This window comes from Rhodnius prolixus, unplaced genomic scaffold, assembly GCF_049639745.1.
Source record: "Rhodnius prolixus isolate KJV_2025 unplaced genomic scaffold, Rpr scaffold_16, whole genome shotgun sequence".
In the NCBI taxonomy this organism is placed as follows: Eukaryota; Metazoa; Arthropoda; class Insecta; order Hemiptera; family Reduviidae; genus Rhodnius; species Rhodnius prolixus.
This window is the reverse complement of record NW_027411616.1, coordinates 2781516-2797632: the sequence shown is the minus strand read 5'-3', so window position 1 is coordinate 2797632 and position 16117 is coordinate 2781516. Positions and strand designations below refer to the sequence as shown.

Below are 16117 nucleotides of genomic sequence, written 5' to 3'. Positions count from 1 at the left end.
AATCGAATATTTGCTTTGCTGTCATCTAAACAGAATAATCTTCAAAACAAAATCCACTTAGAATCCTGCTCCTTTTGAAAATATCGCTAAATATTTTCTTAGTTTCGAACATCTTAATCGATAAATCTGCTTTAATTTCCATTTCAAGCATTCAAGGCATATTGGTCTCTTTACTGTGGTTATTCGAAGAAATGATATAATTACTTATCTGATCCAATCGAGCCAGTTTACTGTTAGCCAAACATCCACATCCCCACCACTACTTTTGGCCATACTTGTTTCACACATGTCTACAAGCGGAACATCTAATCATGCAATAATGATAATAAATATCTTTGAACTTGCTTATTCCACACTGTATTATAATTCTAAAGAGTTGGCCAGATTGTTTATTTAGATAGAGACAGAATGATCATCTTCAGACCCCACCAATTTTTTTTTTTTTTTTAATTCAAAATTTAATTTGCTTTTTTAACAAAATTACTCCATAATTTTTCTCGAAAATTTGTGTATTTCCATAAATGTGAAACTTGGAATTTTTGCAACAATTTATAACTAACTCCCTCCTAATATATAAAAACGGGAGCGATGTTGTAAAGGTACTTAAAGACATGCCTACCAACTCCTCCCAAAATGCCTTTTTTTTTTTTTTTTTTTTAAGGCAATGAACCTGGGTGGTTATTATGCCCTTTACCGCCGCCCTGTGGCAGTGCATATGCCATGCCAACAAAATGCCCTTAATCGACGTCCAGGAAAATAGCCTAAAGTCCAGACAAGTCTTCTTCTTCCTCGGCGCTACAGTCCTGAAAGGACCAGGGCCCTCTCAATCGAGGCTCTCCACTGAGCTCTATGAAGAGCCTTCGATCTCCACCTTCGCACATCAATTTTCCTTAAATCCCCTTCGACGTCATCAAGCCATCTCAGTCTTGGCTTATCTCTCCTTCTGACGCCTCCGGGCCTTCCATATAAAAGTCGTTTCAGGATTTGGTAATCCACCATCCTCTCCACATGTCCTAACCAACTCAATTTTCCTTTTTTAATGCATTCAACGATGTCTGCTTCTCCCTAAAGAGTTTGCAGTTCCTAGTTGCTGCGGATTCTCCATCCTTCTCCCTCGTTTACAGGAACATATATCTTCCTCAATACTTTGTCTTCCCATACTCTCAAGGCTGTCTTGCTCTCTTGGGTCAGAACCCAACTCCAGACAAGTACGTACAATAATTACAAAGACGTTACAGGAAATCAGGCGATTTTCAAGGCTATGAAAAATTCGTTCATTACAGCCGTAATTTTCATTCGTTCATTACAGTCGTGGTTTTAATTTTCGGCACTTGCTCCCGGAAGTAAATCTTGAGCTTACTTCATTACTCGCCATCATTTCTCTCTCCGAAGATGAAGTCCTCAGAATAATTTCTTGTTATGAAAAATGAAACTACTGTTAAAAAAACTAAGCGAAGTAACAACAATTCGAATGAAGATAATAATTATTATATTTCAAGGTTAGATGTTTTAGAAATGGTATAGTTTGCTTTTAAAATTGCTGCCGTTTGCAGTTAGCTCACCTTGGAACACAAGGAAGGCCGTAACTTGCCAATTTGCCGTTTTGCAAAATATTATTAAGAAGTAATATAATTTAAAAATAGTACATTAAAGGGCCAAACATTGGGTGAACCTTTTTTCCCTTTTTTTTAAGTTAGAGTTTTAAACAATCTGAAAGGCTTTGGCAAGCAAATTTCTTATAAAGTTTAGTTTCAACCAAATGTAGACAGCATGCAATAGTTGTTTTCTTTAGAATGCGACTATGGTCAGCAAAGCGCCCCCAATCGTGAGAGGACTAACTCGGGGCCTAGCAATCATCGTCCAGAAACCTGATAATTATTCTTAATTTCCGGGTTCGAATCCAGCTGCTGGTTCTTACATTTACTTTTTCTAGCAGCTTCTTACTAGAAATGCCTATCTAGGAAGCTTAGCAATTAACATTGCTCCTATTGCTCTGTCACTATGCGCGTCCGCAGTGATTTAGGACCCAGTGGTAGTCTTAGTATTCGATGAAATCAGGAAAGCCAATTTCGGAAGTTAAGTCTACCGAATACTAGCCCAGTTTGCTTGTACTTAGAGCTATGAAAGGCCATTTGAAACCTGTTTCCACCAAAAACTATTTAAGAGGAGAGAGGGGACAAGTTTGCCGTAAAGCGCATAACCAAATATTTTGTACAAAATCGAATTATTTTTAGTGTGCAATAAAAGTTAAAATGTTAATACACTGGAACTTCATTTTTTTAGTTAATTCTAAAAACTTCATAAAAAATCAAAATAAATAAAAACATTATAATATTTGGTGAAATTTTAAATACTGAATTCATCTGTCTTTTACGCGGAAATGATAAGTTAGAAGAAATAGCGAAAAGAGAAAATTAGAGTACACAAGACATCTTTTAATATTAGAAACGGGTTCTCAATATTAGTAAATACTATATTTATAATGCTGAGTTAGGACATAAGGTTGGTTGCTCAGTCAACTTGCTGCATCCGCACATATCCAAGGTGAAACTGATCAGAAATTACGCCTAGCAGTTTAATCTTGTCTATATAAAAAAATGAATAATATAAAGTATAATTCTGTTTCTGTTTGCGGTTTTCTACTGTTTCAACTTCAGTCTTTTTTCGTGTGCACTACATCCATTTCATTAATGAGCTGTAGGAAGAATAAGATGACTCAACATTCAGTAAACTCCCTTTTCACTAAAAAAAACTGCTATCGCTTCCTCTGGCCATTGCCGATAATTTTTTCCTGAATTCGTTATTGAAATGACAAACGATAATAGAGTTGGTTCTTTGAAATTTGTTCCATTAACGTAAAGCTTCTAAATAAAAGGTAGGAAGATAATTTGGAATTGCGAAAATGTGCAAGCGAAATGAATACAAGACAAACAAAAGAAGCTTACAATTTAGCTAAGGATGATGTCCAACTAACTACACAGGACGTCATATCCTGCGATTTTTCAGTTACTTGCTAGCAGTAAAAAAAGGAAGTAATGCAAGTTAAATTTTCATCAGATGATTATGAGTTTCCAAAAAATGGAAATATATGCTTTGGATTTCACGAAAAATGATTTTTATAAATTGGTCTGTTGTGCGTACGCAACTGTTGCAACCATAAAACGAAAAATTACAAACCTTCAATTTTACATTTTGCTAATTGGTGCCTAAAAAAAATATTGGTAAACCAGTTGACAGCTTCATAGGAACTTCTTACAGCTTACTACACGGCAATAGGTAGAGTATTTGATACGAGAGACCGGAGGCTGGCACTGAAAAAATCTCTAGCACCAACGACCTTAGATTTTGAGCGCTGAAGTTTTGGTCTGAATCCGTCAACCGAAAATAGCTCTTAAACTGAACCGATATTTCAGTTTTTCAAGATACTGGCGAAACCCTAAAACTTTAGTGGCACAAATATCTCTATAACTATTTTTCCGTTGAAATAGAACATATTGATGATAACCATATCTTAGGATGGTGAAGGTAATATAAAAATATCAAATCAAAAGAAAAATTTATGAATTAGAATTAATAACAAGAACAAAAAAAGGGTGCGGTGAGAAAATGGATAAAAAGTGACGTTTTTGATTGCCTCTGCGCATATTGCATTTTGCTGCAACGATGTGCATTTTGTAGGCAGTAGTTATACAATAAAACTATAGAAAACATTATAAGGCTAGTTTCAGTGGTGAGAGACGCTCTGGCAACAACTATAACACACACTGCAAGCACACATAACAGCTCGGGGAAAAATGAAATTTGATTGTTGGCGGAGGGGTTGTGCACTCGTGGGAGAACCGAAGCTGGAGCATCAGATACTCCTACCCTTGGAGATCTTTGCCAACGTTTTTCAAGCAAAATGAATTCAGTTTACACTGGACAGCCGCCGATAGACAGGCTGCCATCAAAAGCTGAACTCCGGCGTTCACTGCTCAAAGTTGTTCTGGCAATATCTTAGTGAATTCAGTGACCTGGGACAGTACATGCAGTGCCGCCTGGGATAGTTGACTCTTGGCGCCACCAAACCCCTCTAATCGGCCGATGCCACTGTTTGGGCAATTATGCCGAATTACAGCGTCACATAGTTACCGTTTATTTTTCTGGATTGATTCCCTACAAAAACAAAATTGTATTTGTACGGTTGTCCTTAGTTGTACTGTTTTCATGTTCTTTGGCCGCATCCTACATGGCTGAGACAAATAATATAACCGAAAGATATATTTACTTCTGTAATCTGATGAGCAAAATTCATGTAAATACTTAGACTTGGGTGAATTTGACCAAAATTAATAGATAAATAATTGTCCACTTTCGTAAATATACTCCAGATTCTTCAATTAAAAACTTAAACTGTAATTCCCGATTCCTCCCAACTTTCCTAGAGAACGTCACCCAATTGGAAGCCCTAAATGCACTCATACTAGTACTGCCGCTTAGCAAACATAAGAGGAAAAATGTGTATAATTAGAAGTAAATATTGTTTGTGTGGATACAAACTGGAGTGGTGATTTTCAGCGCAATGACAAACAATGGGAAGGATTAATATCTGAGGGAGGTGCAATGTGCAGCACGGCCGGGATTATCTAATGGATCCGGTTTGCACGTAGCGCCCTCTCCTGCACTCTCTTCCTTCTGATAACCGCCACCTGTTAATAATAACAATCGATATGTTTTTTTAAGAACGCAACTTGCCAAACCACTCATCGGGTCCAGACTTCCCGGAGTCACTCACCATCTTTCCTTGACTTCCCCTTACTGGTTAGAGCATCCCTCCTCGACTTTCCGTAAAAATGAAAGAATTGTAATCAGGCGAATTGACCGCAAAAACAGGTCTGTGCGTTGCCACGGTATCATACAGTGGGTTGTAACATTCAAGTTGAAATATAATTGCTTGTATCGAAAAGCACTGATACGACCACAAGATGGAGTTATTTCTTGTAGGTAACATACTGAATCGAATGACTCTATGTCTATAGATGCAGACTTGCCATACTCTCGCAGTATTGTAATAGTGTTTAATAGCATTAGCCAGGTTTCAGAGATCAGTGCTACATTATTACTATCACTTAGGCGCCACAATAGCCGAACGGTTAGAGGCGAGGCCTTCAAAGCTAAGATGTATTGTTGATTAATGGGTCCACTTTCCCAGTCTTGGATTTTATTTAATGTTGAATATGAGAATTTTACATTGAAGTACGTTTGCTGGTCGTCTCTTATTTAACCTAGTTGGACATAAAGCCCACCTAAAAAGCATTACTTTACTTGATTTACTTTATACTAAGACTTAGAAAAAATGCGGGGCTTATTTTTGAAGCAGATAGTATTCGCCAGAGATAGCAAAGTAGGTGAAACAAAGTAGGTGACCTAAAATATCCGTTTAATTGCCCCTAAGAATTTGCTGGAAAGAAGGCTTGTGACCAGGTAGACCTGGTTGGACATGGTTGAGAACTGTGGGCACCCTGTTTCTGAGTAGCCCTTCATTGTGTCCGAGAGTTTACCTGGGTGTTGGTCCTTCAGAGAATCTCCTTGTTCTTTCTAACTACCCAACAAAAAAAAAACAAGAAATGCACTATTCTTCCTTCGCACACCCCTATCTTGGATCTGCCCAGAGCAAAATGTATCTGAAGATAAAATGTAGACTTTCTTGTATACTCAGTAGGTGGAAAGTGCTACTAGATAGTAGACCACCTCTTCTCCTCTAATTGCCCCTAAGAACGTTCTAATATCAATTTGACAGTGCATAATACGAGCACAGTATTCCATATTGAAAATAGTTGTTCGATTTCAGAACAAAATACAGCTTCGCTGTCCATAGAATATTAAGCAATTTTAAAAGTATTGATATAATCTCAAGATATACTAGAATAATTTAGAGAGAATGGAAGAGCCGGGAAAGCAATTTTACAGAATACAAAATCTAAAAAGAAATATCCGTTTTGAGGTCCGTTGAGTGCGAAAAGTCTTTAGTGTATCTCTAGCTCTAGAAGCATGGCAGGAAATCCCAAGTTTGTTTCGTCGTGGGTTCTGAAAGTTAGCGATGCAATATCTCTAACGGAAGAAGTATCACTTCCCTCGAGAACAGCTACAGCGATGTAGTCTATCTATTCGGAATATCTTTCCAGAAAAGTTGGAATAATCTTCATAATTATTTATTGTTTCAAAAAAGTATTCTAATATATTGGAGATGAGTTATGAAACAAAAAGTGGCCTTGATTTTTTGTATGGCCTTATGTACTTAGCAAACAGCCAAAGGTTATCTTTAAAGAATTAATTATTTAAGTTATGGGTTAACGTGCCTTAACATTTCGCCTTGCAATACACCCTGAGTAACTAGAACTTGCTCAGAGAGATAGTATTCGCCAGAGATAGCAAAGTAGGCGTAGAGTACATCTCACTAATACACCGAAACTAATTTAAGGTAGTCTGAAGCACTATTTGGAATGATGGACAGGACCAAAGGCCCTATTCAAATCTACAATCCACAAACACGTTTTTTCTTCAACATCAACTGTACATTTACTGCTGACATTAAGATGAAATTAAGTCTGCACAAGCTCTACCCTTTCGAAATCCCAGTTGCTCCTCAGCTTCCGCCCATTTGCCAATCATATTAAAAATTATGTTAGTAAATAGTTTTGTAATTGAATTAAATATAGCAATGTCACAAATAATTGTTTAAAAGATCTCCCATCATGAAAAGGATTTGTAATTTTATTTTAGACCAAGAAGACGAGGGAAGTTTCTGTTCTCCAAATTTAATAAGTAAACAGTCCTGTTAGGCGGTAAGGCTTGAAAGCATTCGCAGCCCCAAAACATTACTTTTCTTCTAATTATTAATTCTAGTTATTAACTCTTCTAGTACGAGGCGTGTTTTTTTAAGTGCCGTTTAGAAATTCGGCCGCTGCAGTGCTGAGGTCGGCCTTTGACTCATGCGCGCTGCGTACCTACTTCTGTCAGTAAGAAACCAGACGCTAATACGGAAACATTCGACCGTGTTTACGTTTGTTTGTGAGTATTTAAAAATGCCTCCGCCGATAGAGAAATACGGCTGTGATTGCTTTTTTTAGTCGTAATGGTGCGAAAGCGGCTGAAATTCATCGCGAGATCAGTGAAGTTTATGGAGAAAACATTATTAGCAGTGGAATGGTATACGGAAATGGGTTAGAGCTTTTAAAGATGGCCACACGAAAGTTAATGATGTGAAACGAATGGGCGACCTTCAGCCGATACTGAAAATTTGGTGCAGAAAGTGACGAAAAAGTGAAAGAGAAATCGCTTTACGATTTCCTCAAGTGTCAAGAAGTGTTCTCTATGAAATTGTGACCGGACGCTTAAATTATCGAAAGTTGTGTTCCGTTGGGTACAGAAAATACAGAGATGCACAAAAACAAACGTTTAGCCAGTGGGAGGCCTTAAAAAAACTGCGCCGTGCAATTCAAAACAGAAGGCGTGGCATGCCACAGTAAGGAGATCGTTTTTCTCCATGACAATGCCCGTCCACAGACGGCTAATCAAACTCAAGATCTCATCGGGTCCTCCGTACAGTCCCGATCTAGCGTCCCGTGATTCTGCACTCGAAGATTCATCTGGGTGGTCAGTGCCATGATGATGTCAAAACGACCGGGTTGCAGTGGTGGTCAGGACCGGCATACTTTAATGAGGATGAGATTCAAAAGCTGGTTGTACAATAAGTGCCTTAATATTAGTGGCAATTATGTAGAAAAGTAGATTAAGGTACAGGGTTTCATGTAAAAAAAAAATTGTTTAAAAAAGTATAATTGTTTTTCTTTATTTCAAAACGGTATGGCCCAAAAAACACGCCTCGTTAAATATCCCCATCTAACTCGTAAGTAAATTACGTGCTTCTAGACCGGTAAGAGAAGTCTAGAGGTAGTTATTACTGGAGTAATGTTAATGTTAATTTGTACGATAGCTAAAGAAGAATGGTAGGTCGTAGAGTTTTCGGATGCGGCGTTCTGAAGAGTGACTGAAAGCCTCACCGCAAACCGATAACCGTAATTAATTCGGAAGGATTTATTTTATTTTACTAATATGAACAAAACTAATGATACCTTGCAATCTATAATCTTGACTGTAAATGAGGTGTCATTCGATTCGGAATTTTATGTAGATGTGCCTTTTGGGGGTCTCGACGCTGTACATCGCATAGGAGAGGAGTTAGCCCCCTTTATGTAAGGCCCCCTCCAAAATTATTATTACTAATTATTCTGTAAATCTTAGCCCGATTTTGAAATAATTTGGTAGGATGATAGAGTTAGGGCTCCCCTACGTAACATTAAAGCGGCGATCAGCTCTTACACTTGTTAAGGGAAAGTATAGCAATCGTTTCAAATTATCGACACGAGAACCGATTGTCATGAATGAAGTGTCATTCGAATTGAAATTTTTTACAGATTTGCACTTTAAAAGTCTGAACGCTGTGCCTCATAAAGAGGGGAGTTTGCCCCACCCAAGTAAGGCCCTTTCTAAAACTATTATTACCAATATTTCTGTAACGCTTTGTCCGATTTTGATAAAATTTAGCACGAATAAGTGGTTAAAGCTCCTCTACGTTGCTGATGCTCTTGCACCTACTAAGAGGAAGTACTGCAATCGTTAAAATTATCAATGGGTGAACCTATTTACATTAATGAATAGTCGTTCGATTCAAAATCTTTGCCTTTTAGGGAGAAGTACTGTAATCGCAGTTTATTTTTCTTACTCCTCTTAAGAGGAAGTACTGAAATCGCAGTTTAATTTTGCTTTTTACGTACAAATACCTTCCTATTTTATTCAAAACGCTTTCTCAAAAAAATTGTTATTGAGGATGGCAACTATAATCATTCTTTAAAAAGATCTCTCCAATGGTAGTTACGGTTCCGACTTAACACCTTATCAGGTTATAATGATAGAATTGCTTATTCTAAATTTTAAAAAAATCTGTGAAGCAGATAAGTAACTTTGTAAAATAGACAAAAATGAAAATCTATCCAAAAGGTACAAAAATCTCTTTAACAAAAACTTACAGTTTAAATTGTTAAGTATAAGGGTTGATTAAACGCCAAAAGGTACACAAATCAGCTAGTACCCAACATTTCATTCATGCTTAGCTGATATAATTTAAGTAATTTTGCTGCATTAACTTTTTCTTCACATTTTTTTAGAAATTATTAGATGTCACAGACCCTTATGCTGGCCAGATCATAATATTATTTTGTTATAATTATGATAAAATGTATATTATATCTTCGTTTTTAAATAGGTACTTTATTTTAACTCCATTTCAAATTATTCTTCAAATTTCTCTTTAATATGCCCTTTATTCTTAGTAGTCACATATACATTCATGTTAAAGTAGAGAAAAACAAAGTTAGAGTCAGCTACTGTTTAAATTTGAATCACGGATTTAACAGAATATTTCAGTCTTGAATTCGTCTTACCGAAATATTCGTGAGCACAAATAACACACAGTTAATAACAAGTAGATTATTCAACAATAATTATTCATTTCTCAATTGTAATTTAATTTAGGCCCCCTAATTTTACTTATAGTAAAATACTGGAATAATTAGCTGTCCTAAAAATATGCATATCTTATTTATTATATATTACATATATTCAACATTGTGAGAAGAACATCTACATTGAGAGTGTAAGTGAAGAAAACTATATTATTTGCGATAAAGCCAGATAATTATTACCTATTATTATAAACGTTTGACTACTACATAAAATAACAATTACTTTAATCGAAGAATGAACTTAAACCGACGATTTAAAAAAATAAATAAAATAAACAAAATCATTGATGTATGTTGATATAAGCATTTTTTAAAAAAAGGTTTTGAATTTTTTAGCCTCATAATTTTTTTTTATTTTTTATAACGTTTTTCTTTTTCACCTGTAATTAATAGTTTGATTATTATAAATAACTAGATATAACAGTCAATCTACAGTGCTACTTGAACAAATATTTTGTAGATGAAAAGGGCCAGCATAAGGGTCTGTGACATCTAATAATTTCTAAAAAAATGTGAAGAAAAAGTTAATGCAGCAAAATTACTTAAATTATATCAGCTAAGCATGAATGAAATGTTGGGTACTAGCTGATTTGTGTACCTTTTGGCGTTTAATCAACCCTTATACTTAACAATTTAAACTGTAAGTTTTTGTTAAAGAGATTTTACTAATATGAACAAAACTAATGATACCTTGCAATCTATAATCTTGACTGTAAATGATATAGAGAAATAGTAGAGTTGTTTAGAAGAAGCAATCGTGCTTACTTCGAGTTAATTATTTATTGCACAACTCGCAGCGCACTGGCCGGCGCAGCAACATGTGAACTCTAGAGTACCCTAAGTGCTGGAGGTTTTGTTTACGATGCGCAGAGGTCGCCTTTCGTACCATCTTTTCCAATTTAGTGTAGAATTTCTGTTGCAAAACAACGGCTTGCCCTTATACATATTGTTAATTGCATGTTAATACGATTACTCTACCGCTTAATCGAAATTCTAGCTTAAGCTCGACGTAACAGAAGTCTCAGATGTTTTAATTATTTTCCCTGGCTGCTGATTTTAGAGGAAATATAGGATGACACTAAAGTGATCCATCTATCCATGGAAGCTATCCATTCACCTAATCCTAGAACCCTTTGGAAATCCGCTGATTACAATTTCTTCTTCTCTTTAAATCGCTGTAAGCCGGCTGTTTGGTGAGTGACATAAGTGGTAAAGGCCTGTGTAAAAATAGGTTCTTTAGGTTGGGGTTAAGTTTGGGGACTATAGACTGCAAAAATAAAGTCATCACGTACCCAAAAGCAATGAAATTAAACCATGCGACCATGGAAGTAAAGCGAGAAGTTGCTTAATATGTGTGGGAAAGCACTCAATGATTACGGGCCTTTCTGCGAAAGTCGCCGCTGAAGAATAGTCAAGAACTTCGGCAATTGTTTTGTAAACTTCATCCAGTTAATATGTTTCGTCAGAAATCCTGCCGTGGCACAGAGGGGCAAAACCTTCATCAGACTATGCAATTAATAACCCTAGCAGTGTCTTAATATATTAAAACAAAATGAATAGTTTTAGCTTTAAAAAATAAAATAAAATATTAAACGCCTTTTACAAACATACGAAATCATTTTCAGCCTGCTCCCAGGAATGATACTAAAGTTTTACCGTGAGCCCTGCGGTTTCCTTTCCTTTCCGAACTTTCCTCCATTATCAAACCCAACTCTCAGTTCTCGAAACTCTCAACAAAGAATTTTTGCAGAGAAATATTGTAAATAAAATCTATAGATTTATGTCAGAGCGGTTAGGAATAAAAAGCAGACAGAAGCGTTTTGAGCCGTTCGTACAGCTGATTTAAATCGCAGTGTTTGCAGAGAATCATTGGTGCCATTTTCGGAAGATGGGAAGATGGGCATCATTCTAAAGATTATCTTTATTGCTTAAAACTATTATTAGGCTATCAAGTTTGCACATTTTCCTAGCAGCCGTTGCAATACGATTGGAGATGGCGTAGATGTGGGCGCCATGAAAGTTCCTGCTTTTCATAGCCCATTCAACTGTCCATATTACAGTCCTTCGATGGTCTGATAGCCCATTCAACGTTACATATTACAGTCCTGCGATGGTCTGATAGCCCATTCAACCGTCCATATTACAGTCCTTCGATGGTCTGATAGCCCAATCAACCGTACATATTACAGTCCTCCGATGGTCTGATAGCCCATTCAGCCGTCCATATTACAGTCCTGCGATGGTCTGATAGCCCATTCAACCGTCCATATTACAGTCCTTCGATGGTCTGATAGCCCAATCAACCGTACATATTACAGTCCTCCGATGGTCTGATAGCCCATTCAACCGTCCATATTACAGTCCTTCGATGGTCTGATAGCCCATTCAACCTTACATATTACAGTCCTGCGATGGTCTGATAGCCCATTCAACCGTCCATATTACAGTCCTTCGATGGTCTGATAGCCCAATCAACCGTACATATTACAGTCCTGCGATGGTCTGATAGCCCATTCAACCGTCCATATTACAGTCCTGCGATGGTCTGATAGCCCATTCAACCGTCCATATTACAGTCCTTCGATGGTCTGATAGCCCAATCAACCGTACATATTACAGTCCTCCGATGGTCTGATAGCCCATTCAACCGTCCATATTACAGTCCTGCGATGGTCTGAAAGCCCATTCAACCGTCCATATTACAGTCCTTCGATGGTCTGATAGCCCAATCAACCGTACATATTACAGTCCTCCGATGGTCTGATAGCCCATTCAACCGTCCATATTACAGTCCTTCGATGGTCTGATAGCCCATTCAACCGTCCATATTACAGTCCTTCGATGGTCTGATAGCCCATTCAATCGTCCATATTACAGTCCTCCGATGGTCTGATAGTCCATATTTTACACCTCTCCTTCTGCATTCTAATTGAGTTGTTATTTAACACTACTTATTTCTTATTATGATATAGTTTATTTATATACTTCTTTTTCCCCATGGACATTTGATAAATTACCAGATTAATCAATCACAATTTTACATGAAAATACCTATTCAGTTGTAGTCTTATTTATGCTTAAGGAAAAGAGAAAAATAGGTGGATTTGTTTGATTTTAGGGGAAAAGGAGAAATAACAAATCTTCTCTGATTTGGGTTAAGAGAAGTAAGTTGATATGGATTGCCTTTTAAAGGAAACTGCTTTTCCAAACAGTATTGAATAAAGATGGTGATTGGTAGTTCAATCTGGTTTTGAATTGCTAACACTTACGTTAAATAGTATTTCTCAAAAATGGATTCAAAGGATTTTCAGTTTCCTAATTTTATTTTCATTTTTTTTTATTTTGTTTAAAACCTTTTATCTGAATAATTGTTTTAAGGTAATGATGACAAGAGTGTTGGAAAAGCAGCATTTCAGTGTGGTGTTTTACAACGTGAATAATATAAGTATGTTAAAAAATGACAATTATGTTTTGAGATTCGGCGTTCGAAACTGTTGGACTATAGATAGAAAGTCGTGTCAATTATGACTTCAGATTTGTAACAAATAGGAAAGTCAGTGTGAGTTTGACTGAAGTCAGGGACTATTTCGTATTCAAAAACCACGTGCCGGCAAAAACGGACTGAATTAACTTGGTCAAATCTAGATAGGAATGTGGTATTTGCCGGTGGATCTGGAGTTTATCTTGAACGCGGAGTATATTAGGAAGAAATCTAACTGGGAGAGAGGACGACTTCTTGATCCGTGACTAGTGCGTAACAAATCGGTCGAACACCTTGCACCGCCTGGCCCTCTTCTTCCAGCTTGTTCATCTCATAATCGCCTGTGATTGGTTTTATATGTTGGTTGTGAGAACTAAAAGGTTACCTACATCTTCTCTTTTAATCCAGCTATTACAATTGCAACGATAATTTGGGGTTAGTTTCGAATTTGACCGGCATTGGAATCGACGTTAACTTACGTTTACGACGTAGTTTGGTTTTGCAATGTTATACCCATTTACTATTGACCAAAACGAAAAACGAATCAGCGTTGCAGTAATATTGAGAAGGCTTTTAAGCGTACTAACGTAAACGTAGTCCAACTTAAAAAGCTGCCATACTTGTGATCATTGTGTTTTTGTGTGATACGTAGGTTAGGTGAATAATGGGGTAAACAACGGCAGCATTTTATTTGAAATTTAATGTTATCAACTTCTCTTACAACTTTCATCGGACTATAAACAAAAGTAATTGTGACTCTGCTATGATACACAGTATCATAGCCAGAGTGTATTAGAATTGTCAGACTAGTGAAGTCTTAAAAACTGTTGTTCTTGATTTGGTTTTCGATTTATTGGGCAAAATATCCCAGACTAAAATTAAAATACAGGATTGAAGATTATAATTACAAACATTACACGCGATTGTTTGTGTTCTAAATGTTGTGGAGTGTGAACTCCACATTGCCGACCGGCCTTGCTCGTCACTGATTGAGTTTGCAACACAGGTACCAGGCTTTGAGATTTGAATGTTTAACGTTTTTGAGATATTTACTTCGCACACATTAATTGAGTGTTAATTTATTTCCGTATGCAAAAGAGACGAAAAGATGTTTTTCTATTGTGAATTCAGTTTCGAATATTTCACACATTTCGCAGAGTTAAGGTCTCTCGAGTGTTGATTTTTGAGATTCAGGCTTTTCTGCACTTGAAGTGCCTGATCTATGTCACACGGACATTGCAACCTAAGGCAATAAACTTTTTGCCTCCTATCTTGAACATTGAGGCGTTGTCAGAAAGCCGAGGCTTTAGGGCTTCCTTTTTTCCTTTCTTAAGGACCAAATCCATTTACCTTTTCGTTTGTTTCAAGATGGAGTCTGAATAAAAAGAATTGATTGTTTCAGATCAGATGAGGACGACCCTAGGGGGAGCAAGTACGCTAGAATGGAAGATGACAGTCTTCAGGATAAGGAAAGGTTCGCAAGGTAATTTCATTTTTTGACAGATTCATTATTCAGACATGTTTTTGCTATGCTATATAGTTGACTCTGTTAGGTGGTAGTTGGTGTTGAGATATAGTTTAAAAAATGGTTTGACAGCAACCGAGAGCAAATCCTTAAATTGTAAGTTTAAATACGCCTACTCGGAGTCTTAATTTTCTCTAAATACTGACAAAGCACATCGGGTTTTCAGGCTTGGCCAACCTCGCATTATTCTTCTGTGGGGCTGAGTTTGGAGAGTGTTCACGGTCCAGAATTAAGATTCGAAGCCTGCCCGAGTCGGTATAAGATGAGATCTCTTAATAGTGGTCCGTCAATCACGTGGTTGGTTCCCTCTCTGAGCATAGTCGTTTAAGGAGATACACTCTAATGGGGCTCACGCTTGTTACGCAGGAGAAATCATCCATCCTCTCAGATGCACAATCCCGGATTTCTATTCTATTAGCGCACTAAATAGATCCGTCTGTACTTTTTTTTTTAATAGAAAAAATGTGGTGGTTGTGTACATACACACGCGGAGAGCCAAATATAGGCCGACCTCTCAATAGCAATGCAATCAAGCAGGATATGAGCGACATTGTTCGGCTTCTCTTGCTTACTGTACGCGGAAAACCGCCTCCAAAAATTGGTACGTTCCCAAACGAGGGTAGATGTTTTTCTGCAAGCTTGTTACGCTGACTAACTGTCCGAAATTTCAGCCTAAAAATGTGTGCAGTCGCTACCCAGACAATAATCGTCTCCAGTTTCTCCTAATGAACTTGGCTCTCGAACCTGTAAACCAGATCGATCTCTTTTATTTGAAGATGTCCAGAAAAGATCAACCGGTGCCACTGGCCCTTAACTTTGCTTGTATCATTAGACAATAACCATACCTCTAACATAAAACTCCTAAAATATCCGGAAACACCAACCTCTGCACTCTAGCGAGAGCTTTCTTGGCATGCTGTGGTTCATTTTGGCTAGTACAGATCCGTCGTAAGGTAAGACTAACTGTTGGGATATTCCGAAAAGTTTAAATTTAATTCTACCTCAACTATCCCTCTTGAGGCAGAACATCTGTTCATTCACACTCTCCTAACAAAACACCCTTAATATCTGCAAATATTTCACATTGCTGGAAGTAGCATCATGGTTACCATTACCAGGGATCGTTATTTATATTCATCCCATCCCAATCCGGCAATAAATTACTTTTATTCGGGATGTTTGCTTGGGAATCCACTACGCTAACCACTAAGCCAATCCCTTCTCTTACTATGATTATTCTAAATTCTACTTTCTCATAGATTACAAAGAGGTTTTAAATTGAGTCAATCTTTTACTCGTTCTGTAATTACATGGATAAGTTTTCCTAAGGCAAATGGTCAGGGTTTGAGAGACCTGTTCTTCTCTTGAAGAGAGAATGATTTGTTGTTATTTTTAGGGACGAATTAGCTGGTGGGTAGTGTACTGAATTCCACGCGGAGTGTTTCCGAGTTCGAATCCAGTAGCTGTCCTTTAGATTTTCTCTTCATAAAGCTTACTGTCCGGTGGTTGACAGTAACAAGAGTACACTGCCCGGAAGCCGGCCAATGA

At 37.2% G+C, this 16117-nt stretch overlaps 1 protein-coding gene across 10 annotated transcripts in view; it reads left to right on the top strand.

Annotated features, from left to right (window-relative positions):
- The window catches only part of tgo (Aryl hydrocarbon receptor nuclear translocator homolog tgo), an 83502-nt gene that overhangs the window by 31103 nt on the left and 36282 nt on the right, over positions 1-16117 (top strand). For all 10 annotated transcript variants that reach the window (XM_074134515.1, XM_074134514.1, XM_074134513.1 and 7 more), the window contains one exon: positions 14447-14527. In XM_074134515.1, coding sequence (XP_073990616.1) covers positions 14447-14527 — 81 coding nt within the window. The remainder of the gene's footprint in view (positions 1-14446; positions 14528-16117) is intronic.